Source organism: Cotesia typhae, unplaced genomic scaffold (assembly GCF_013202065.1).
Source record: "Cotesia typhae breed Kobodo isofemale line unplaced genomic scaffold, CoteBio_Ctyphae contig_119, whole genome shotgun sequence".
Taxonomy (NCBI): domain Eukaryota; kingdom Metazoa; phylum Arthropoda; class Insecta; order Hymenoptera; family Braconidae; genus Cotesia; species Cotesia typhae.
The window spans coordinates 3,880,480-3,905,452 of record NW_027423712.1 but is presented as its reverse complement, the minus strand read 5'-3'; the positions used below and the strand labels follow the sequence as shown (position 1 = coordinate 3,905,452).

Here is a 24,973-nt window from a genome sequence, read left to right as displayed (position 1 = left end):
GAAAAAGAAAGTGTCTCGATTTCTCGAAAAATACGATGTGTATATCACGACGTCCCTGCATGGACTAGCAGAGCATTGGGAATACTTCAAATGACGACATATGATGACAATTCGACGACTAACAACGCATGCGCGTATTATTACACGCCCTGCTTTTATATCTAATCTACTGACTACTAATAAAAATCTAAATGTTTCATAACAAATTAAGGTGACAATAGGAAAGGAATCAGGATTTGTTTGTAAACATCATACAAGAAACAATAGGATATTAGAATATATTAACTTGTTATAAATTACATATTACTTTGACTCCTTTTATGAAATAATGATAGTGATACAATAACAATCTGTAAAATATTGACTGCAAGTCGAAATTATATAAGCCTATTTTAATCACAGAAGTTTCTAAACTCTTTAAAGTATGATTTACCCTTCAAAATACAGCTGATTTTGATAGTAAAAATAAAAGAAAGAACATTTTTTTTGAGTAATTACTTAATTTTTTAAAGTTCAATTTTTGAAACTTTTTCTTTTTTGCGTTGAAAAGATTTCGTTAAAAACTTTGATTCGATGATAATTATTCTCAGACTTTATCAATTTCACACGTGTCAATTACCCGCGAACAGAAACTCGTTTGATTGGTAAAACGTAAAATTTAAATTAGGGAAATTTATTATAATAAAAAAAATTTTTCCATCAATATTTACTAATTTTTAAAATAAATACAAATTTTATCATCATTTGAAATGAAAATTATAAAATCTATATCGCTTACCACATCATAGTGTCTTTAGCAAGTGTCTGCATAAAATACTAGGGTAAAAGACTCCATTAGTGTCAGGGACCCCATTACTGATACTTTCTTTGATTTTGGTACTAATTCGGTTCATTAAATCATTAATTTCTTTTATGAATATATTATTTCTAATCTTTAAGAACTTTAGATCAAAAACATTTTTAATTTTCATTCCAAGTAGAACATTTTTTCATTAAAAGAAAAAGTGCCACTAATAGGAGTTAAATGTACCACTGATGGGGTCTTTTACTTTAGCACTCTAGTAGCAATCTTTGCTTAAATAAAACCCATTCAGCAAGTGTATATAAATTTAGTATTTGTAGAAAAGCATTACACAAAACCTTTACATACTTGCATCTTCATTCTACTGCGAGTCTTTTTAAAAAACATAAAAGATTCAACCTGAAAATTATACCTGCATACATATTGCACGACTCATGATACGAAGCATCAGAGAGTGCTTAACGATCAAAATGTTTTTTTCGCCTCATTTTGGCAAATATGTTATTATTGTAGCCTTGTTAGTTCACGGAATCAAGATATTTTGCATACTATTGTCGAAATAATTTAACTTTCCGTTACTCGCGCTTTCTCTAATGTCTCACTCATATTCACACTAACTCTACACAAAAAAAAAATCAACTTGAATCAAGAGAAAAATTCTTGAACCAAGAAAATAATTTTGGAGAGTTTAATTTTCTTGAACCAAGACGAAAAATTCTTGAATCAAGTAAAATTACTTAGTTAGAGAATATTTCTACTCAAATCGAAAAGATTAAGTTCTTCAAAATTATTTACTTGATTCAAGTAAATTTTTTTTCTGTGTATTAGATTAAGTAGTTTTGTGCGAGGAATCGCCGTATAGCGCGAGTAATGAAGGGTTAATGGAGATTAATTCTATACTATTCAAAAATTTATTAAGTGCAATAGGAATGAAAAAAAAAACATCAAAATATAAAATCCTAAAACACTGTAACTTCTAAAAAATCCATTGATTAAATCAAATTTGTTTTTTTCTTTAATTCTTTGGAAGAATTATAGTTCACCAAATGCGAATGGTTGGATAACTCAGAGTCGTTTATTTGCAATTAATAAAATTAAAAAAAACCAAAAGACTGTATATCTATATACATTGTGTACATTTATCCCACTAGGGGCACTTGCGCATTATCGTCTTATTTCAGCTGCTTTAGATTTTTTTTCAGATTCGCTTCTGCACGACTCATGATGCGGAGTATCGGAGAGTGCTTTACGATGGAAAATCTTATTTTATGATGAATTCATAATTAAATGAGCATTATGAGCTTTATGAGTCGTGCCCTTTTGGATTTTTCAAATTTTTAAAATAAATTGTTGAATATTCTTTTGAAAATGATGTATACAGTAAATGAAAAAGACTTCTGCAAGACCTGTCTTAATGACATAGATGTATAACTATCTTAATATATATAAATCTCCTGTCACGTTTGTCCGCGATGGACTCCTAAACTACTTAACCGATTTTAGTTATTTTTTCTTTTAAATGTGTGTTTTGTTCCAACTTGAGAGATAGGATAGTTTTCATTTCAATTCATGGTCGCAATATTTATTAATTAACAATAAAATGATTACTTATGTTGATCATTGTTATTAATTGTAAGTTTCATAAATCTGAAACAGATGGCGCCTTTTAGTTAACTGTAGTACTGCCTGACATAAATATATCATAGATAGCGGTACGTTTTAATTCAAATTTTCTGTGTTGTGCACGTTTTCTAAATCATTCAGCCACAGCAACGCGTGGCCGGGTCGTTAGTAGCTATAGAAAAATAGTATATTACACCCCTTGGGAAGGAAAATAAGAGAAGTCTCAGATCACATGTAATTGTTGGCCGAGGCGAAGCCGAGGTCAACAAACATGTGATCTGAGGTTTTCTTTTTTACTTCCTAAGGGCTGTATACTATTTTTTTGTCCGACGAAGGCGGAAAGCGGCAACTTTGTTTAGCGCAGCGGGACGAAAGTTGCCACTTTCCGCCCGGAGGGCAAAAATAGTTATTTATGTACCGTGGGCAAGCCACGCGCCAATACAGTCGAGGTGATAAATATTTTCAGCAGGGATAGTATAAGGCGAAGGCTTTATATCCCTGCTGCAAATAATTATCATCTCAACCGTATTTGCTCGTAGCTTGGCCATGGTGCTTAATAGTATATTACACCCCTTGGGAAGGAAAATAAGAAAAGCCTCAGATCACAAGTCGGCCGAGGCGAAGCCAAGGTCGACAAACATGTAATCTGAGATTTTCTTTTTTACTTTCCAACGGCTGTATACTATTTTTTTTGCTCGACGGGCAGAAAGCGTCAACTTTCGGCCCGCTGCGCTAAACGAAGTTGCCACTTTCTGCCTTTGTCGAGCAAAAAAATAGCATACACTCCTCGGGAAGTAAATAAGAAAGCCTCAGATCACATGTTTGTTAACCTCGGCTTCGCCTCGGCCAACAATTACATGTGATCTGAGACATTTCTTACTTTACTTCCCTCGGTGTGTAATATACTATTTTGTCCAACGAAGGCGGAAGGTGGCAACTTTGTTTAGCGCAGTGGGACGAAAGTTGCCACTTTCTGTCCAGAGGGCAAAAAAAAATTTTCAGGGATTTTAGGGGATACTTGGAGATTGAAAAATTACCGACGATATCGTTTGTTCATCCATTTTATCCAAAGTTATACCAAGTTATCCAAATATCCTTAATTATACGAATTTTTGTCGTTTTTTCAGTAAAAATTTTCAATTCAAAAAAGTACTTTTTTGCTTTGACCGACGATAACTCCGCGGCAAATCATCGTACAGGATTTTTGATTACATCAAATTGAAGGGCATTAAAGTTTATAAAAAAGCTTTTCAGCGAAACAATGAAAAAAATTTTTTTGAAGCCCGTAGACCTTTTTTAAGACGAGAAAAAATTTGGAAAACTTTTTTTTTTGTAGTTTTCTTAGGATTTCTCCAGATCCAAACATAATAAAAAATTTTCATGGTCATATCTGAAAACTAGACACTTGAAGCTACAATTTGCTTTTTTTTTTGCTATACGATCATTTTCCTCGGAGTTACAGCTCGTTGAAAATCACCAAAAAATTTTGAATTTTTTTATATCCCTCAATTTTTGTGACTATTGTATATTCTCAATTATACTTCTGTGTATCTGTATAGCTCTTAAAAAATTAAACGAAATAATTCTTACTTTAATTTTCGAAAATAACGAGATAAATTCTACAAAGAAATTCTGAATTGACTGTATTATCTTATTATTTAAGAAATAATTAAACTATTATGTACGCTGAATCATATATTAAAACAATTTTATTTATACAAGAATAGATCTGACAATATAAAACGATAACGGTAGATATATGTATATTGAGTAATAGGTAAAAGATATAATCACTCGACTATTCAATGCGATGAATCACAGGTCTTCTTTTTCAGTAAACCTTCAGTTTTCTATCACGCAATAGGGGTGCAAATTACTTTACAGCCACAGTGTCTAATAGTCTGGGGTAAGAAGGCTACTTTTTATAAAGACTTATGAGCTACATCAAATCAATCATTAAAATGCTTTATTTGTTTATTTATTTTTTTTTTTTTTTCATTTTCATTAAAAACAAAAATTCAAATGTCTACATGAAAAAGTATAAATTATTTCTTAAAATACAACAGTGAATCTGTAAACTATAAAAAATCGTCTGATATTTACAGTATGAATTATTTTAATGGGAAAATAAAATATCCCAGATACTTTCTCCAAAAATTTTTATTCAAGTAATTTTGTTAACCTCATTGAATCTATTGAACTTTGTTCACGTCTTAAGTCTACTTAGACTCCAAAAACTGTTTGAACAAATTGCAAGTATAAGATTCTTTATTTTACTCGATTGATCATAAAATTTATCTAAATATAATTACACTTTAATATATCTACGTAATATTTTCAAACGATATGTTTATAAAACTTATAAAATGATTTCGCTTATTTTTATAACAAATAAATTTTCTATTTTTCAAATAATACGTTTCGAAAAATAAAACATACTTAAACTAAATGGAATTATAAAAAAAAACATCATACTTATTTGATAAAAATGGCAATGTCAAGATTCATGTTTGAGTATAACTTTTAAATCATCGGGCAGTGTTCGAGTAATATCATTCAAACGTTCGCTAAGTCTTATTCGCACTGCTTGAGTAGTTGGTATATCTTCACTATGACTTATTTCTAATTTTTGCCGAATTTTTAAAATCATGTCAATGATTTCTACTTCTTGTTTATCTTGGACCCATGTCTTTAGATCCTAGAAATTTTTATTAGACCTAAATTAATGGATTGAAAATAATAAAATAAATAAACGTTATTTAAGTTTAGTTTTACCGCATGAGATAAAGCTTCAAGCTGTAATGCTTGTAATTTATGAGTAAGTTCTGAGTATCGTAAATTAAACCATCCTGAAAAATTTGGTGTTCGGAAAAATCTTTTGTACAATCCAGCCCAATCTCCTTTAATCCCAATGGTTAATTGAGGCCCAGCAGTACTAACTGTCGCCAAAAAATCCTCTGGATTGAATAATTGAGGTATGGGAGTAGCCTAGTTAATAATTACAAATAAGTAATAAGTGTATTTACTAAACATATTCTAAATTTTTCTGATTTTTAAATAGTTTATGCATTTAAAGTTTATGTACTTAGTTTTGTTTAGAAAACTTAATTTATCGAGCATAGTCCTTTTGCATGAGTAGGACATGGCTTGAGAAATTGATTTTGAAATGAGATTAAATAAGTATATAAATGGGTATTTCTTTGAAAATAAATAAGAATATTAATTCATAATATGCGAACGTACAGTAGAAGAGACCAAAAAAATCTAAATAAAAGACAATGCTTGAGATTATTATCAATAATAAAGATTGTTTTGCGCAGAATTATTAAACTTCTGAGTATATCATGCTCAAAAATATATTATAAAGGACGTTTATGCGTTACACTCAAGTAAAATTGAGTTCTAACTTTTTACGAAATTTATTGGTAAGTCGACAAAAATTTTTAAATATATCAATAATTTATAACTGTTTTTTGTTCATCCTAGATTAGTTTTTAGGCATTTATTAGATAATATCAGTAAGCATACGTAGCCGTTAATTTGACATCAATTTTTATTTTTTATTTCAAATTTGGCAATATCATCATTTTTAACCATATAAATAGCTGCATGTTAACGTGAACTTTTTAACAGATTCAACAGTTATCTTATATTATGTTTTGACGCTCAAGGTGTTTATGCATATTTATGTTGTGAGCGCCGTTGCCTGTTTTCATTCCAGTAAATAAACCAGAATAGTTTGAATTATATATAATAAAACAATTAATCATTAATTTAATGGATCGTCAACAACAATTTTTTAATGCAATTATATAAGTTACGTAAATTACAGAATATTTTGAAACATTATTTATTATAGTAGTTACTTTGATAGTATAAATGTTGTAATTTTAATTTTAAAGGAATATCGATTTATCATAAGGTTGTATGTTAAAATTTCAGTTTTGAATTTTTAATAACTTCTTGAAACAGTCGATAAAGGGTTTTAAATTTTCGAGAAAAAATAATTACGTCATTTAACTTATCGAAATGCAAAAATTAAATTTTTTATCTAATTGTCAAGACTTACGCATGAACATCCTTAAGCTCAACAAAAATCAATCACTGACACATATTTTTTTTTTTTTTGGAGTGTGTATAAATCTCTTATAACTTTTGAACGACTTGTTTACTTGAAACTCGGTTGGAGACATTCTCAAGGATCTTTTCAAACTTATATTTTTTGATTATTCGAACTGATTTGGTTAAAAAAAATGATTTGTTTGGAATAAATTTGAAACTAGTGGACCGATTGTTCCGATAATATAATCTCGACTCTTAAACTAAAAATAACATCGATCGCTGCAAATCGCATAAAAATCGGTTAATTCGCTCAGGAGAAACACAATTTTAAGCTTTGAAAAAAAAAAAAAAAAAAAAAAAAAAGTGTTGTAAAAGACAAGGAAAGTAATGGCTGAAAAGCTAATACAGTAAAAAACACAAACCTTAAATGGTGATATATTTTTCTGTAGTGGCATCAGACTAGCAATATAGCGTTCGAGTGGAATCATAAAACTTTCGGTTAACTCCATCAAGTGACGTTTGAGTAATGCAGCTTGAACCTCTCTTGGACGCTTAGTTTGAACACCTCGGATGAGTTTTTTTAAAAGAGTTTTATCTTTTTGCAGGAATGTCTTATATTGTGTATAGACTCCAGGTTTTGAATCGAGTATTTTTAGACTATCAACTTTTTTGATCTTGTACTTTTTACTGTCTTTAATAAAAAAATTTATCGTTATTTTAATGTTTTATATTTTGTCTTATTATTAATAGTATATTAATGGATTTATACCATTATTCGTTATATCACAAACTCTTATAATATGTGGCCATCGTTGAAGTGTTTTTGCAAAAAAAGGATTAGTAACTCCAAGAATGACAGCTGGAGGGACTGCGACATCTGAAGTATATTCTTTGAATTCAGAATCATGAATTGTAAAGTATGGACGGTAATCAGAGCAATATTTAAAAGGCACAATCATTCTGAGAAGAAAAGAAAAAAAATATACAAGTATCCTTAATAATTAGCCAGTTATTAAATATACTGGAATAGAATGAATTATCTTACGCTACAAGAGCTTGCACCATGTTAGCGCAAGTTTTAGGAGATCCTGCCATAACAAGAATTGGTTCATTGAGTAATACAAGCTCCCATAATAAATGAACATGACTTATAATATTTAATAAACTCTGAAACATATCGTCTTCAAGTGCAGATGCCATAATAAGTTTACGTACAGGCTGTACACTCGATGGATCAGACGCATTATCAATCCCAGTAATTGATGCTACGTTAGCTTTATAATTTTCATTTGGAATATATGTCTATAAAAAATAAAATGTGTTAGAAAAAAAAAATATGAATTGAATTGAAACAATGGAAAAAAATCGTCAAAGTCACGGATAGCAAACACTCGAATTGGAATATTTTACGTTCTAAAACATTCACTGCAATAAATGTAAACATTCGTTTCAAGAACAAATGTATTTTTGTGTTGTTTTATATAAGTACTTAACTAATTAATTTATGTTATTTATCCTAGTTTAAGTATGTTGTTAGTTATTTTAATATTACAGCAATTTTAATTATATCTGTAACCAAAACTTCGATTTTTATCATCACTTTCTCATACTGAAAAAGCTTCATTTACTTTCTGTGAAACCGAACAGGAATTGAAACTTTTTGGGTGAATAAAAAACATTCTTTTCAACCTATCTCATTTCACTATCATTTATTTTTAACTCAGCAGATTTAGTAAATAAATTCAAATTCTGGTATGAACTAAAAGTAACTTATAAATGTTTAGTTATTTATAAAAAAGTGAATTTTATGAGTATATTTATATTTACATATTTAATGGTATATTACACAGATAACCATCAAATTCTTTGAAACCCACGATCAGATTAGTAAAAATTTTCATTTGTATCAATGTTTTTTTCAGATTAATTTCGGAAAAATGGAAGGAAGCATAAATCATCAAAATAAGTGGCTGAACTAAACTAAAAGCTTACCTGTAAGTTTCTAGCTTTTAATCTTTTAAGGTTCATAATTCGTAATTAGTTTAACAATATTTGACGATATAAAAAAAAAATATGACAATGACAAAATTTTTTTTTTTCTATCATTTTTAAATGTTTTAAACTAGAAATTTAATTTTTTTAAATGAATGACATTTTTAATTTTCTACAAAAAATATATGTTATTTTACACTGTTAAAAATTTTTTTGAACCATTAGCGACGAGAGAACTCAAATATCTTAAGTTTTTTAATTCACTTTTTTTTTTTCAGAAATCCATTAATTTTTTAATGAAAAATTTGTGATCGAAGTTATCCCCAGCACTACAATTCTATATACAAAAAATACATAACTTGCTCAATTTTTGAATAGGAAAAAAATACTCTTTTTTTCTTTTATGTAATTTTATTTCATAATTTTGTCGTAATTTTTTTTTTTTTTTTTAAGTGGTCCCTTTGAACGTAAGCCATTAACGTGAAGATATTAAGTAAGCCTGACATTATAAATTTTATATATTCAGCTATGTTGTATTCTATAAAAATTACAACCATTAAATTATTTATTGACACATTTGAATATTTTTTATATGAAGTATGATGTTTTTTTTTTTTTTTCTTTAATGTAGTAGAAACGTAATTAAAGAGCTTCGAAATCTGTTATACAACATAAATAACTATTTTAATAAAAAAAATTGTACTTACAAAAAATAGTCCTAGTTATTCGAGTATTTTTTTATATCTCCTATTTATAATACACAATTTTAGTTTATAACTTAAAAAAAAAAAAAAAAAAAAAAAAAAAAAAGGTGAAAAAGAAAAAGATATTTTTGTTCGTTTCTATTACATTAATCATTAATTATAAATTTTTTACAGGTAAGATTTTTTCAATGCACATAAAAACATGTCAAAATGTTTATATTGTTTTTGATTCTGAAACGCGAAAATTGTTGTATAGGTGTGAAAAGAGTGTTCTTATGTATCGTAGACGTTACAATTTTATAAAAAAAAACGATTTACAATTATATTGTAAGTTTAGCTCAAAGTGTAATATCTGTTAAAGATGTAGTTAATACTTTGTCACAGGATTTTTATTCCCGTGTGCGTCCCTCCCTGCGCCTAGTATTGGTAACAGATTCATACTCGGGTGTGTCTCTAAAACTTTTATTATTTTGTACTAATTTATTTATTATATTTTATTTACTATTGTTTATATTTGAGAATTTATATATTATTGTTATTAGTTCTCAAGTACTAATTTGACTTTTGTTTCAGAAAATTGTATTGAATTATTTTAGTTTTATTATTTCATTATTCATATATTTATTGCCGTAAATCTTTACCATAATGTACTTAATCATATTATAAGATTGTTTTAGCATTGAAGACCAGGGTCTAACGATGGGTATCGGGACAGATAATGAGGGAAATGCAAAAGCATAATATTGATTATTGGTAATATATCATAGCCCTTATTCGCATGGGTGGTGTCCTATAATATCGGTCGCGAGTAGAGGGACTTGTAAATTTTGAGTAAACGGCTTGAGAGGCCCTCGTGATCGGACACGAGGCCTCATAGTATTTGGTAAAAATAAAATTGGCAGACACGCGGGAGCCCGCATAGTGTAAGGAGTGTGGAACTAGCGCCTTGGTTTCAGTCCCTTTTCTTTTTGGTGAGTACTCACAAGTTGAGCTAAATTATTATCTGCACGTCGCGTTGTCTCCTGGCTCAGATAATTTGTTATTAAAGATTATTATTAATTGTCGATTCGACCCCGTCGTTAGTAAGCTACTCGTAGTAAAGTACTGTCCCGAAAGCCACGCGTTTGGGTCCTCGAATTGGCCAGTATTTATTTAAAATTGTAATTGTATTTTTCGATATAATCCGACTGAGGAATTCGGGTAAGCCTTAGTTTAAATTATTTAGATAAAATTTTTACTTTATTGTCAACGTCGTCGTAAAATAACCAAATAGTCTACTCAGAATCTAGACCAATTATTAATAATTATACGCGACATTATTATTATTATTTTTATTATACAGTCCATCCGGCTAAGGAATTCGGCTCTGGACTTAATTTTAAGTAATTTGTTTTTAATAAATGTTTGTTTATATCGTTGATAATTTTTCGTGAGGTGATTAATTTTTCTCCTTTTCATTCTAAACACCATTGTATTATTTATTTTTCCCTTGAATACTTGCAGATCGACCCTAGAAATAAAGGGTTTGTTATTTCTCCGTTTGAAAAAAATAACTGGCGTCTAAACGTGCACTAACCCAGCCTGGGTGACTGCTGCGGTGTTGCTTAGGAGATTAAGAGCATCTCCTAAGCTTCCTATTTGTTTTTGTTTATTTGATTTTGGGCGTCCTGGACAAATTTCTATTTTACTCGACGTATCCACCGTCGAGTCGTTTATAAAATAGTAAAATTTTGTTACAACTTCAAGTACTGAATAAATTTAACTACATGTATGTAGTTTACAAAATTATTTATATTAATTTCCGCGGTCAATTTATTTGAGAACGGTCGGTAATTTATTGAGTTTCCTCGGTCAAATATTAGAGATTTCACTATTTCAACACTTAAATAACAAAATTAATCTAATTTTGTTAATTTTTATCATAAGTAGTTGTTAATTATTATCAATTAAGTATTTAACTTTCATAAAATCCATTATAAATTGTAGTTAATAAGTTAATAGTTTTTTTTACCTAATCGGTCAATAATTTGAGCATTTACCCTATTTAGAAAGAAACAGAACTGAACAAACTGATACTTTAGCCATAAATAATTAATTGTTCGAATTATCTCAGTACTGCCTAATTTAGCACCAAACATTTCATATAAACATTAATATGACTTATTCAAAACTTTTGATACATCAAAAATCTAAAAAGTATTGTACCTGAAAGAGAACTCCAAGCAAATGTAAATTAATCAGTTCACCTGGTGTCGGTGGAAGCCATTGGTCTATTTCACGAATAGCTACTTCCATAATAGTATTTCCTGATTCAAAAAATTCTTGTGCCAACAAAGCAGATAATTCCCCGAAAAGATTAACAAAAGGTAGCATTGAAACTATGACCACACTCTAAAATAAAAATCCTTGTAAATGATAATGGAATAAAAGTGAAAAAGTTAACTGAATGTTGTTCCTATTGCATACCTTTTGAAAGTACCCTCTAGGTAAATCATGATTTTTCACTTGCCGAAAATAAATGTATCCCCAATAATAATCTTCACTGCATTGTAGAAAAGCAGGTGATTTGCGATTATATTCTTTTCTGGAAGTTTTATCTTGCGATTCTAGACAATTTCGTCGAATTCTCACGTGATATCGAGTATCACCCATACATCCAGAATTCGAATCAGGAAATGCCAAATAACAAACATTAGAGCGTTCTGTTTCTGATAACTTCACGTGACTTGGATATATTGCCTGAAATAGAAATTAACTTATCTCATTAATACAAAAACAGAACTTGATTAGTTTATTACATTACCTCTAATGCTTGACCCAACTCTAAGTCAAAAGTAACTACACATATGCAGTGAATCCAGTTATCAAAATTTTCCCATCCACATTTCGTCATTGTGAAATTTCTCAAAACATCACTAGTTAACTTGCAAAAATCTAACTAAAAAATAAAACAATTTATAATTAGCATTTTTGTTATTTAATCGTTTCATTTTTATTTGAGAAATGTCTTCAAATATAGAAACTATCAAGAGGTCAATTTAAAGGCACTAATATGTCAATTAAAAATTTCTCATTATATATATGTCAAATGTACGACTAAAAAAGTCACAAATTAAAAAAACTTTTAATTTAAATGTACAAATAAATAAGAATAAATGCAATTGACAATTGATACCCACGTCGTAAACTTGATTTTCAGTAACTTAATTCGCAACAAAAATTACTCGATTAAATAACAATTGAACAAAAAAAAAACCTTTAAGTAAAAAGTAATTAGAAAAAGTAAACAAATCGTAACCCTACAAAACAACATGAAGTTACTGAAAGTTTATGAAAGGTAGAAAGTCGATATTTTTTTCAGTCATTACACCATCTGGTAAGAAAAAGTAGAACTAAAAACGTGAAAAAATGAGTCGTATAGCGATGACTACATTCGGGCGAACGAGGTTCTAAAAAAGTATTTCAAGCTTCGTCGTACGTCGCTATGTTGTACGTATTATTTCGTGGACCTCTTTTAAATGAGAATTTTCTTGATTTAGTCAAAATTAAAAGAATTTTTTATTTCTAACTTGCCTGATAACAAGTTATTGCAACAAGTAAATCACATCGAAGCTGTGTCTATTTACACGATCTATGCAACAGAATATCCAAATATTTACAACACTAAACCGGAAACATGCACAGCACATAATTTTCTGGAATCTGTAACTAATTTTTTGAGAATAAAAATGTATTATTAAACTATGATTAAACGTAAATTTGAATATTTTGTCTGCATGATTTTTAATGAGCTTTTCTTAAGCTATCGATGACAAGAGTAAATTAACTATTGTTGGTAAATCTCCATGCGAATAAAATATCATATAAGTTCTACAGTAGGTGGAAGCATAATCATACGGCAATATCAAATATTACTATATTATTGATGTTCATGTGCATCATTGAAAATTAGCCTTGTTAAAGCAACCAGACTTGGTAAAAATTATAAAAATCAGTGAAAATAGGTTAAATGTGTATAAAAAGAAATTGAAGATAACTGAAAATGTTTATTTTTTTTTTGGGTTTATATTGAAATTTATACCATTTATTAATTACGTTAATATTCTTTTCTTTATCACATTTTAATAAAATTTCCTGAAAAATAATATAGCACTCTTATAAAATAACCGTCATTCTAAATATAATTATTGTAAATTTCCTTCAGTTTTTTTTTATAATTATGTATTATTTAGCTTAGTCCTTAGATAGACACAGTTAAAGTGTTATATATTTATTTTCTTAACATCAAATATGAGCACATTTATTGGAGAAAAAGTTTCAATCGTTTTTGTTGTGATTTGATATATTTACATCAAGTTTATTCAATAATTAAATATAAGGAAACTTTTTACCTATTTAACATGGTGATAGTTATAAAAGTATGTCTATGTGATTATCTCTAGTATCCTAATTATTCTGAACTGTCAGGGTAAGTTTTTCGTGTCAATATTTAATTGTTGTTTTTATGATCTATTGGAATTAATAAGCAGTTCATAATAATAACATCAACTGGAAATTATAACATTCATATCATTAATTCTTACGCATTTGTGAATTTTGTGATAGTTAATAAAATTTATAAAAGTATTCAGAAAGCTGCAGTTCTTAAATTATATTATATGTATACAAACAATTGCGTTAATTAATTTGAGTCGGTTTATAACCTTAAATTTAAAGGGTTCTGTAATCGAAAATTAAGAAATTTTTAATTTTTTCCATTTGTAGAATAAGCTAAATATAAAAAATAATATTTCTTAAATGTTAGAAAGGTAAATGATATTTAAAATAAATGAAATGTATCGCAAAATATGAGAAGTAAAAAAACAATTATTTAAAAATAAAGAAATTCGCAAATAAATTTATTCGTAAAACCAGTAATTAAAAAAAAAAGAAGCCTCAATAAAATATCAGATTTATACATTACCGAATTTAGAATAAATAATGATTAAAAATATTCTAAATTAAAAAATAAATAGTTGAAAAGTTTGAACATTTAAAATAGCGTCATACGAAAAATGAGGTTGTATTCTATTGAAAATTTTTAAAAGCATAAATATTGTCACTTAAAAACTTAAACTGCTGAATTCAGCCGATACAAATATTAAAATTCATTAAAATTAGAGGATTCTAAACTTAGACATTCATGAAATTAGTCGTTTTTAAACTTGGAAATTCAAAATATCAGCCGATTCATGAGCTAAGTTTATTTGAAGCGTCAACACTCTAGTCTAGATATTAGAGTGATTAGAGTGCTGATGATCTAGCTGTACTGCAAAGTAATGCTAACGTGGTCCCGGAGTATCAGGTACCAGAGAGGGGAAGATTTTAGTGGGTAAGAATCCCACACTATCGGCCACCAACATCCATAACATCTGACCGGTGTCTTATGAAGATTTCCTTTATCTCGCCTTGTAAAAAATAAAAAAAAAAAAAAAAACGATTATCAAAATCAAAAAATTCAGTTGTTGACGAAATAATTTTTAAAAAAATTTAATTTATGTGATGGATTTATGAATTCTTCATTAAGGATTAAAAAATTTTTCGATTGCTATTTTTTTTTTTTTTTTTTTTTCCATTTTGAAACTCAAAAATTTCAACTTTTTTTCAAAACTTAGGTTCATATATTATTATTAATCTATATTTAAATGTACATAATTTAAATGAAAAATCAAAAAAATTTGATAATTATGTTAATTTAAAATTAAAAAATAAAACATTTAATAATTATGTTTGAATTATCGTTTCGTAAGAGTTAAAACGGCTAAGAGTAAAAACAGCTGATTTCATGAATGTCCAGGTTTAGAATTGTCCAATTTTAATGGATTTCAATTTTAGTATTGAAGTGAATATATATATATATATATATATATATATATATATATATATATATATATATATATATATATATATATATATATATAATTGCGTTCATTAATTTGTATTAAGTCAGTTTTTATGTAAAAAAAAGTGTTTTTTATAAACATATAAAAAATGTATGTTTTAAAAAACATATGTTTATTCATATAATAAACATGTTTCGAAATTTATTGTCATCCCTAAATTTGGCGGTTTTCAAACTCTAAAATTTGAAAATCTTTAATTTTTCTGTTTGCAAAATAAACTAAACGTAAAAAATGATAATATTATAATGGTAGAAACGTAAATCATGTCTTAAGTAAATAATAAACTAGTACTAAAGTAAATAATAAAAGTACAGTTAAATATGAAAAAGGAAAACACAGACAACTTTAAATAAAAAAAAAAAACCTGCAAATAAACTCAGTTTTAAAATCAGGAATTTAAAAAAGAATGTTACTAAAATATCATAAGTTTGGAAAATCTTAATGTGCATACCATAAGCGCTCATGTTTTACATAAAATTAAATATTTGTTTATTTATTTTTAATTTCCCACGTACAGTAATTACTTATAATGTGAATAAAATGCCCTTACGTGTTCCGTTATGTCAACAACTCCAAGTCAATATGCATACATACGTTGTCTCGATCGCAGAGTCACCGTGAGAACTCTGTTTACGAAAAAAATAAACATGTGACTGACCAAAGTGAGAAAGTTCGGTGTGAAGGTCAATCAAAATGTTTTAATTACAACTAAACGAAGCAATATCAAGGTTTGATATTGAATAGGGTTCTTGATTAAAGTTTAATGACAAGGCTGAAAAAAAAAATGAGCCCTAAAATTGTAGGTATTTTTAATTATCTTGACCACACCACTATATTTTGATATCTATTTCCACTAAAAGTTTTAAAGAACGAGTTTTTTTTACTAAAACTGATTATTAACTAACTAAACAGTGTTTTCAATTAGTTCAGTTATTATTTTTCTTCCCAACAATGTTTTTTTTAAACATTTGTACAAGGATTGTGGATTAAAAATACAATTTCTTTTGACAAGATAGGAAACTTGATTGATTCAGGAATCAGTTAATTTCAAATCCAGTAATTCATAAATTTGGACGATTCGAAGTTGAGCTCTACGTGATTTTAATGATATCATGAAAACATGGACATGAATGAAAATTGTAGAAAAATTGATAAATTGATAATTTAATCTTAAACCATTCTGACCACTTGGGGACTTACATTTTGAATTCTTCTTTTGCTTTATAGATTTTTCTTACTTTTTAGCGATTGAATTATAAATAATATCAACATTAGGGTCATGCGAGGCAAGTGGGCGCAGTGAGTAAAAGTGCGCGAACCCATTCATTTGAGTCCCAAATACATGGGATTGCGCACTCTTAACCGCTGTGCACATTTGCTCTACATGACTCTACTAACAATTGTTAGGAATTTTTTAATTAAAGTACACAATTGTAATCTTAATTAGAAATAATTTTTTTTCTAATATTTTTATTCTTTTCATAGCTCAAGACATTATTAATTAAAATGTATTTTCAGAAATTTTTACTGTGGTCTACCTTTAAATTTTTTACGCCTGTGATATATATATATATATATATATATATATATATATATATATATATATATATATATATATATATATATATATTGATAGCTAAAAATACGTCAAACCGCATTTTATGCATGGGACATGATCACTCTTGACCTCCACCCCTTTTGATTTGGCTAAAATTTGTTTAGCCAACTTTTGAGGGATAGGAGGCAAATAATGACATACTTAAATTTTATGAAGTTCACAAGGGCAACAAAACTTAATTTTATATTAATTATCTTTTTATTAATATTTATTTATGGCGTAATTGTTATTTTATTAACATTAGGTCCGTTTCATAATAAACTGCCAGCAGATAAATACTTAGCGCCACTCAATAGTAATTGTTTAAAATTTACTCACAATCATTGGTCGATACACTAGAATGTGACTTTTTTTTTACAATCTCTCTCAATTTCGTCTGGGTGTACTTGAAAAATTTGTAAAAAAAAGGAGGGGATAAAACTTCACGGCCTAGGCCGTGAAAAAAAGACGGTATGGTAGAATCTCCAGAAAAGAATCCCTTCACGGACGCCACCCAGCGCTCAAAAGTTGAACTTTTGGAGCGAGTATAACGAAAATGTTTTTTTTTAATTTTTTTACCTAGCCAAAATTTTTTTAACTACTTTTGGAAAAAAATACAAAAAAAATTATTGAAACCCACCTACACTAACGATCAATTCCAAAATCTAATCAGTCCTTGAGTACAAAAAACCATGTCAATTGCTGTAAACCGCTGCAAAATCGATTGATATAATGAAGGGAAATCGAAGACAAAAAGTTTCGAATGCCAGTTTTTTTTTTTTTTTTGGGAAGTTGAAAAATATTAAAGTAGTAATCATCGAAAAATTTTTGATTTTCTCCAAAAATCTAAAAAAAAAAAACCCATCAAGGCAGGCTTGAATAATTTTTTTGTATTTCTTTTACACGAAGTTAATTTAAAAACAAAAAACTGGAAAAAAAAAACTTAACAAGTCAAATTGCGAAAAAGTTATAGCTATTTCAAAAGAAAGCTATTTTTTTTTTTTAAATTCATGTTTTTTGATTGGAAAAAAAAAAAAAATAGGATAAATATTGAAAAATTTTTTCCATGAGGTAGGGAAGAATAAAAAAAATTTTAACCAAATCGAAAGGGGTTGGGTCTAAAATTGGTTGATTTGGCTTGGAATCGCTCATATATATTTGATAGAACCGGCCTTGTCAGCACGATTACGGCCGCAATCTCAACAGATTTTGATGAAACTTCACGAATTTTTTGTATCAACGAAAAACCCGGTGAAGTTAAAAAATGAACCAAGTCGATCCATTAGTTATACTGCATAACTCATTGGATCAAAATTCCATAAAGTACAATTTATAGCTCACGAAATAAGTTACAATTTACATTATTAAATCTACCGTTTCCCTTAAATCTTTGCATTTTATAAAAGTTCTAGTGGTAATCCAATCAAATATTGCATGCCTTAAGCGCGAACGCGCGAAGGCATAGCTCTGCTATCGCCAAAAAATTAAAATACCCCGATTTTAACCAATACTATGTGCTCAAATTGAAAAATCTAACTTTCCATATCCGGTGTTTTTTAGTAAATTTGATAAAAATCTAACTATTGCATTCGCCCTCATAAAACTCCCTTGTATATTTGCATTTGTGAATATAGATATACAAGTACATGGAGTGAGCAGGTACCGGTTCCTGAGCAGGTATTGGAGTTTTTACCTTAACATTTAAAATAAAATACAAAAAATATATTTTTTCAGAACATTATTTTTTTTTTTATTTATCAAACGAATGAGCATTATAAGTAGTGCACTTTTGGATTTGCCAAACTTTTTTTTTATATCTTTATGGTTTGTGAATTATTATATCTCATCTGTAACACATTGCACAAAAAAAAAAAAAAACTATTATAATGATGTCTAATTAAAAATAAAATCTATATTGTTAATTGTGATATGTAACGTTTTCTGTGCAGGATGTCCATAAAGAGTTGGATCATAAAAAGTATTCTACATGAAAAAAGATTGAAATCAAAGATGAAAAATATAACCACATGAACAAATTTTCAAAAGTTTAGTTATACAAATTCAATCAAGATTTAAATAGCTGTTGTATCTTTGTGCATTAGAAATCTAAATTTAATTGAATAAATATAAGCAAATCATGACTGATATCGCTGTTCAAGACTTGCAGAATTTGCTAGTTTATTTTTCAAAAAATACGTACAAAGCCAAAGATGCTGATTGCACGGTAAACACAAATATATATTTTGTCGTTCGATAAAATTGATATGATTTTTTCCTTTTAGGGCCAAACAATCATGCAGCAATGCCTTCTGCTAGTGGATTTAGATTACACACATTCAGTAATTAATAATGTCGCTGGTGATCTTAGTGCACATTATCCAAGTCATTTAATTATTTTTGAAAATGAAAAGCAAAGAAATCCATATATATGTGATACACCGCCACAACTGCCACGTACAACGGAAACTATTTATGAAAATACATATGATTCTAATAAATTGAAAGATTTAATTAAAAATGCTAGATTTGCAAGATGTCGTTCAAGATTTCCACTGCCTGTAATACTTTATAAGGGTAGATTTATATGTAGATCAGCTACGTTATCAGCAGGTCCTGAAATTTATGGAAGATCTGGATTAAATTATTTATTTGCTGGAAATGAGTCTGCTAATGCTTTTCATCAGCGACTAGATGAGGCTGGATGCAGTGATTCTGCACTAAGTGATTGGCAATTATTTGATAAAGTTAGGAATCAAGATATTAAACTTCTCAAAGCCCTTAATGTTGGTAATATAATTGATTTTATGGTTGAAAAAAAGAAAGTGAAGTTCGGCATGAAGTAAGTATTTAATTTTTTTTTATTATAGGTGTAATTTGAATTATCATCCAAGCGCATGTATTTCACTTTGTTCATTGCTTGTAAATAATCATGTGTGCACATAAATAATTAATTTTTTAAATACTTCAAAGTAAATGAAGTTTTGATTTGTTATCAAGTATCATTTTTTATTTCTTTTTTAGTAGATTTCATAGAAATCTAACTATTGCATTGGTCTTCATGACCGAACTTTTGAAAAATTTTGCTATATTCCGACTTAACTTAACAAGCTGAGTCAGAAAATACGTATAGTTCAAAAATTTATGTATCTATGTATGTATATTTGTATATATATACGATATAACGCGGCTTGTCACGACGATAGCGTCAGCAATTCTTAAGGGATCCTAATGAAACTTATATTTATATTTATAATATAAATATAAACTCAACATCCTTTTTTTATAGACGATTACGAAGGTCAAGTTTCAATTTTAGCTCAATCGGTCAATTAGTTTAGAAATTACAGCATTTCAAAATTTTAAACATTTTATATTCTCACTATTTCTCCTTCATAAAACTTTTGGGTGCATCTGAATATTCAATTTCTGTAAAATGCATCTGAAAACTGTAACATTAAGCTTTAATTAGCATGTTTTTCTAAATGAAAAAATATTGATCTTAAGACGATTTTTAAGAAATTTTACAGAAATGAAATAAAATGAAATGTACTTCTATTTCGGATGCCGAATGGGCTTTTTTTTTTTTTTTTTTTTAAATGTAAACTTGCACAATAAAAATATAACGAAAAAAATTTTGAAAATTTGAGCTCTTAATGTTAATATTCAGAGCCCCATCATCGCAATTTTTGATTTTTTTTCTGACTTGACCTTTGTATACTTCATAAACTATCTATTATAAGGTTATTTGTAAGGTTTCATTATCGATATAAAAGATTCTCATTTTCTGCTTGAATTACTTTTGTGATTTATATGTTGATTGCATATATCATGCCAATTTTTTTAGTGTTTGCCTGTATACACTATTAGTGTATTATAAGATAGTGATTTATAAGACTCACTCATAAAAACTTTTTACTAAAAGATCGTGAAAAAATGCCATCTGACCATTTTTATCTAAAATACAGTTTTTTTTTAAATGTTTTATTGTTGTATATTTTTCATGTTGATCAAAACGACCTAAATAAGCCTTGAAACCTTTTTAGTGTGACTTCATCGGAGAAAGTTGATAAAGAAAAAAGATATGCAGATTTCACAATAATCTCACTACCGTATCCTGGATGTGAATTTTTCAAAGAATTTCGAGAAAATGATTATCAAGCGAAAGGTTTAATTTTTGATTGGTCACAAACACATGTTGATGCTCAAATCGGAGTTCCTGAAGATATAATATCCACCCAGCTGAAAATTAATTGGGAACAATATCAAGTATGGGATTTGGTTAAATTGACACAAAATTACTTCAAACTTATACTTAATTACCTAAGTGATAGTAGTAATGGAATGTTGATTCATTGTATTTCCGGTAAGTTCTTAAAAAGTTAACTGAAAAATATGCATTAAGTTCCTTTAATTATTCGTAAAATTTTTCAGGATGGGATCGAACTCCTCTATTTATCTCGTTATTGAGAATAAGTTTGTGGGCAGATGGAGCAATCCATACATCTTTAGACGCCCACCAAATTTTATACTTTACGATTGCATACGACTGGTTGCTATTTGGTCACGATTTACAAGATCGGCTGAGTAAAGGCGAGGAAATATTCTTTTTTGGTTTTTTTTTTTTAAAACATATTCAAGATGAAGAATTTAGTATTACTCATAAAAGTACAAGAGTTCGTCATTCAGTACAATGTCATGATAGTGATCCACAGTTAGATAATGCAACGTTTGATACCGAGTCTGTTGTAACATTGAGTTCAGTTAGCTCTAATATGAGCTTAAATAGCTGGTGTAGCTCTTTCAGCCAAAACAGTAGGGATAGTCAAGATAATAATCCACCTACAGTATTTCCATGCTCTTCCACAGACAATCAAGATGACAGCCACAGTAATGGGTAAGTGAATTAGGTCTTGCCTTTAATTATGTATTTGCTCCAATGTTTGATATACTGACGATAATTCAAAATAATACATTTCCAATTTTTTATATAAACCTCGTCACTTAAAAATTTATTTTTTCAAAGATTTAGATTTATTTTAAAAACGTGTACTTCATAATTCACGAAAAATAATGCTTTAGTAGTTTGATTCAAAGAAAAAAAATTTCGAAAGATGTTGTGAAAAGCTCAGTTTGAAATGTTTGAACGAATTTTTTTTCCTTATGAATAAAGTATTGAACAATAAAATAATTCAATGGTAATTGAGAATAATAATAAAATGAAAACTTCATAGTAACTGTTGCTATGATAACGAATACTAAGGTAATTGTTAGCATAGTAATCGATGTTATAGTAACTGTTGTCAAGAACTCTCGCAGTACTCAAAATGTTAAATGTTTTTAGTCCAGCCACTATTCACAAATGTATGATAAAGAACTTTGATAAAAAAAAAATCTGGAAAATGGTTGACCCTGAAGGCCATCCGTGGAACTTTCCACTATGAACAAGACTTGCAGTATTCGACACCGTATTTTAAACACACAAAGATTATGAATCACCTACTAAACGATTAGACGTAAAATTTTGAAGTTATGTTAATAAAACACTTTTATAAACTTAAAAAAAAATTGAACATCTCACGAACAAATTGATCGATTTTAAGGAGACTGGCAGTGTTCGACGCAGTTTTTTTTTTAACATTGATAGTTAATTTGTTACTTCAAAAACGATTTAAGAAGAAATTTTGAAGTTGTTTAAAAAAAATCACTTTTTTTCATTTTTCTTGTCAACGATATCTCACGAACGTTAAGAACTGATTAGTTGTTGAAATCAATCGGTAAAGGCGTTTAAAAAAACCACATTTGAAAACATTTTTTTTCGTAGTTTTTTTGAGATTTCTCAAAATCTACCCGTCCGAATTGTCCAAATTATATTCAAAATCTAAGTTTGACCAAGCCCTTTTGAATAACGCCAACCGTTCGATGTTCGATTCCAAAAACTAATCAAGTTTTAACATCAACAAACCATATTGATCGCCGCCAAGCCGGTCAAAATCGGTTGATTCGTTTGAGAGATATCGTGAACGAAAGAAAACCGAAAAAAGTGTTTTTTCGGAATCACTCCGAAATTCCTAGTTTGATCAATTTAAACTTAAACATTATTTATATGGCTGAAAAAACTGCGTCAAATGCCGCCAACTGCGTGAAAATCCGATGACCTTCAGGGTCAACCGTTTTCCAATTTTTTTTTCGCATAGAGTTGAGATATCGAGCTGCGATGTGAGGAGAGTTTTTTTCACTTAAATAATTAATTAAAAAAAAATAATTTTTGTATTTAAAGTACCCTAAGTAAATATGTTAAACTTATATCCGCTTCCCTGATAGCCATGCTAACTGAAACTAACAGAAAAACTTAACGGATACTTTTTGATAATTTTAAGAAAATTCCTGCAGCATGCTCTTGAGCAGAAATTGAGGCTATCGGGGTTATTGCCTACATGATATTTCTCAAGATATTAAGCTATAAAATTAACGATCATTTTAATATTAAATAGAAATGTGATGCCATGGACATTTTTCAACTCACAAAATAAAGAAAGTGATAAAAAAACTGTTGGTCATGGTTCATGTTCACCTTTGCTGTCAAATAGTCGCACTTCTCCAGTAGCTGTTCCTATTCCTGGACGCTTTCGACAACGCAACGAATCTTCGTCTTCCGCTGGTTCTTGGCAAATGATTTCAGGAACGGGTAGTTTGCGAGGGTCAACAACCTCCAATTGTGCACTACCGGAATTTCTATCCGCCTCTACACTAACTTGTAAATCACAGTGCATAACTTGTTCTGGTCAAACTTCTCAAGAATCAAGTGTCACAGTGATTAAAGATGATTCAGCTCTGTCTTCAGCCCAGTAATATTTTACATATACTTAAAAAATACATAAATAATTTAATTATTTTCTATTTCTAAGTGATGATATAACTATTTTAGATCCCGTAAAGAAAGGCTACACAGCGTTCGGACATTGTTTTATACTATTTACAGCCACACAGTTGGATTTAGAATGAAAGAAAATTCGGAATCTAGTGGAATCGGCCAATTATTGGGGAATTTCGCTGAAAAAGTAGGTATATTATCGGTGCAACGTACGTCATTATGACCTTAAATTATGATAAAGGGCTTTATATTATTATTATATGAAATTGAATTGTTTAAACTGGTTCATATTAAATTTTTCACTAATACGATATGAATGGTGAATGAGATTAAATTTTTAAAGTAAATAGAATGCAACTTTATAAATATGATGTATACGTGTACAATAAATTAAACTTAATATTTTTCATATATATTTCATTGTAAACTTATGCATACCTTTTTTCATTACTTTGTTATATTAACCGAGTTCAAATACACAGTAGTGACACATATTGAGAAATCAAAGAAGTTCAAAACTTTTAGGTGATTTTTAAAAGATTAGTTTAGTGAGTAGTATTCATGTAAGATTAACGAAGGAAAAAAATAGGGAAAAAAGTTGATTTTACAGGCCAATCCTGCAATTTTCCACAATTTTGAATCTTAAAATATTTACTTTTACAATCATACTCATTTAACGAGGGATTTTTTTTTATTAAAAAATACATCCATTCATACATAAAAAAGCCCTGATAAATCCACGCCGCGTGAATATAAAGGCCTTAAATCCATGCTACGTGAATGTAGAAGAAAAAAAAATTTATTTCAACCGATAATAAAAAACAGGAGGAAAAATTTGCTCAGTTCGTGTGATTCGGGATTATTTGCTGAATGAATCAAAGCTTAAAAAAAAAAATTTTTTATTTTTGAAAAAAAAAATTCCAAAAGAAAATTATTTTTCTTCGAAAAGTACCGAAATAATTTGAAAACATCTGAAAATTTTTTTTATATTTTTATGGTATACTGAAACAAAAGTTTTCTACTCGGCACCGTCTACTGTATAATAATGAGTGTATCGTTACGGGTACAATCCGTATAGCTACGAGTAGCAGTCGAGAAAACTTTTTTTTCAGTGTACATTTAAAAACAAAAATTTTAAAAAAACATCTCTATACGCCTATTTTTGATGAAGTTACAACTATTTGAAAAAATGAACTATTTTATAAATTTCGATTTTTGGTAATTCATGAAATTCTACGAAATTTCACAAAATTTCGTAAACGGGCGTAGCTGGAAAAGCATGGTAAATCAGCTTCCAAAGATTTTTCTATCGGCACTGTCGGACGTACTTGAAATTTTAAGACAGCAATCTTCAAATGTTGTACATTTATCTAACAAATT

At 28.5% G+C, this 24,973-nt stretch overlaps 2 protein-coding genes across 3 annotated transcripts; one reads left to right on the top strand and one right to left on the bottom strand.

Moving 5' to 3' along the window:
- Positions 1 to 4,402: 4,402 nt before the first annotated feature.
- On the bottom strand, positions 4,403 to 12,584 carry LOC141531900 (protein DENND6A). 2 transcript variants are annotated; one of them, XM_074249988.1, is made up of 9 exons: positions 12,363 to 12,573; positions 11,987 to 12,121; positions 11,650 to 11,922; positions 11,389 to 11,574; positions 7,533 to 7,789; positions 7,257 to 7,447; positions 6,910 to 7,178; positions 5,201 to 5,413; positions 4,403 to 5,123 (listed from the first exon to the last, which is right to left on the bottom strand). In XM_074249988.1, the coding sequence occupies exons 2-9, from the start codon at positions 12,074 to 12,076 to the stop codon at positions 4,923 to 4,925; spliced, it is 1,680 nt and encodes a 559-aa protein (XP_074106089.1). In that variant the 5' UTR covers positions 12,077 to 12,121; positions 12,363 to 12,573; the 3' UTR covers positions 4,403 to 4,922. The 2 variants fall into 2 exon arrangements, with proteins under 2 accessions (XP_074106089.1, XP_074106099.1); XM_074249998.1 differs by having other exon boundaries at positions 5,002 to 5,142; positions 12,363 to 12,584.
- Positions 10,005 to 24,006, top strand: Edtp (Egg-derived tyrosine phosphatase). The gene is made up of 7 exons (XM_074249976.1): positions 10,005 to 10,154; positions 18,672 to 18,946; positions 19,005 to 19,561; positions 20,766 to 21,085; positions 21,154 to 21,616; positions 23,214 to 23,567; positions 23,648 to 24,006. Exons 2-7 carry the CDS (start codon positions 18,860 to 18,862, stop codon positions 23,814 to 23,816), a joined length of 1,950 nt encoding a protein of 649 aa, XP_074106077.1. The 5' UTR covers positions 10,005 to 10,154; positions 18,672 to 18,859; the 3' UTR covers positions 23,817 to 24,006.
- The last annotated feature ends 967 nt before the right edge of the window (positions 24,007 to 24,973 follow it).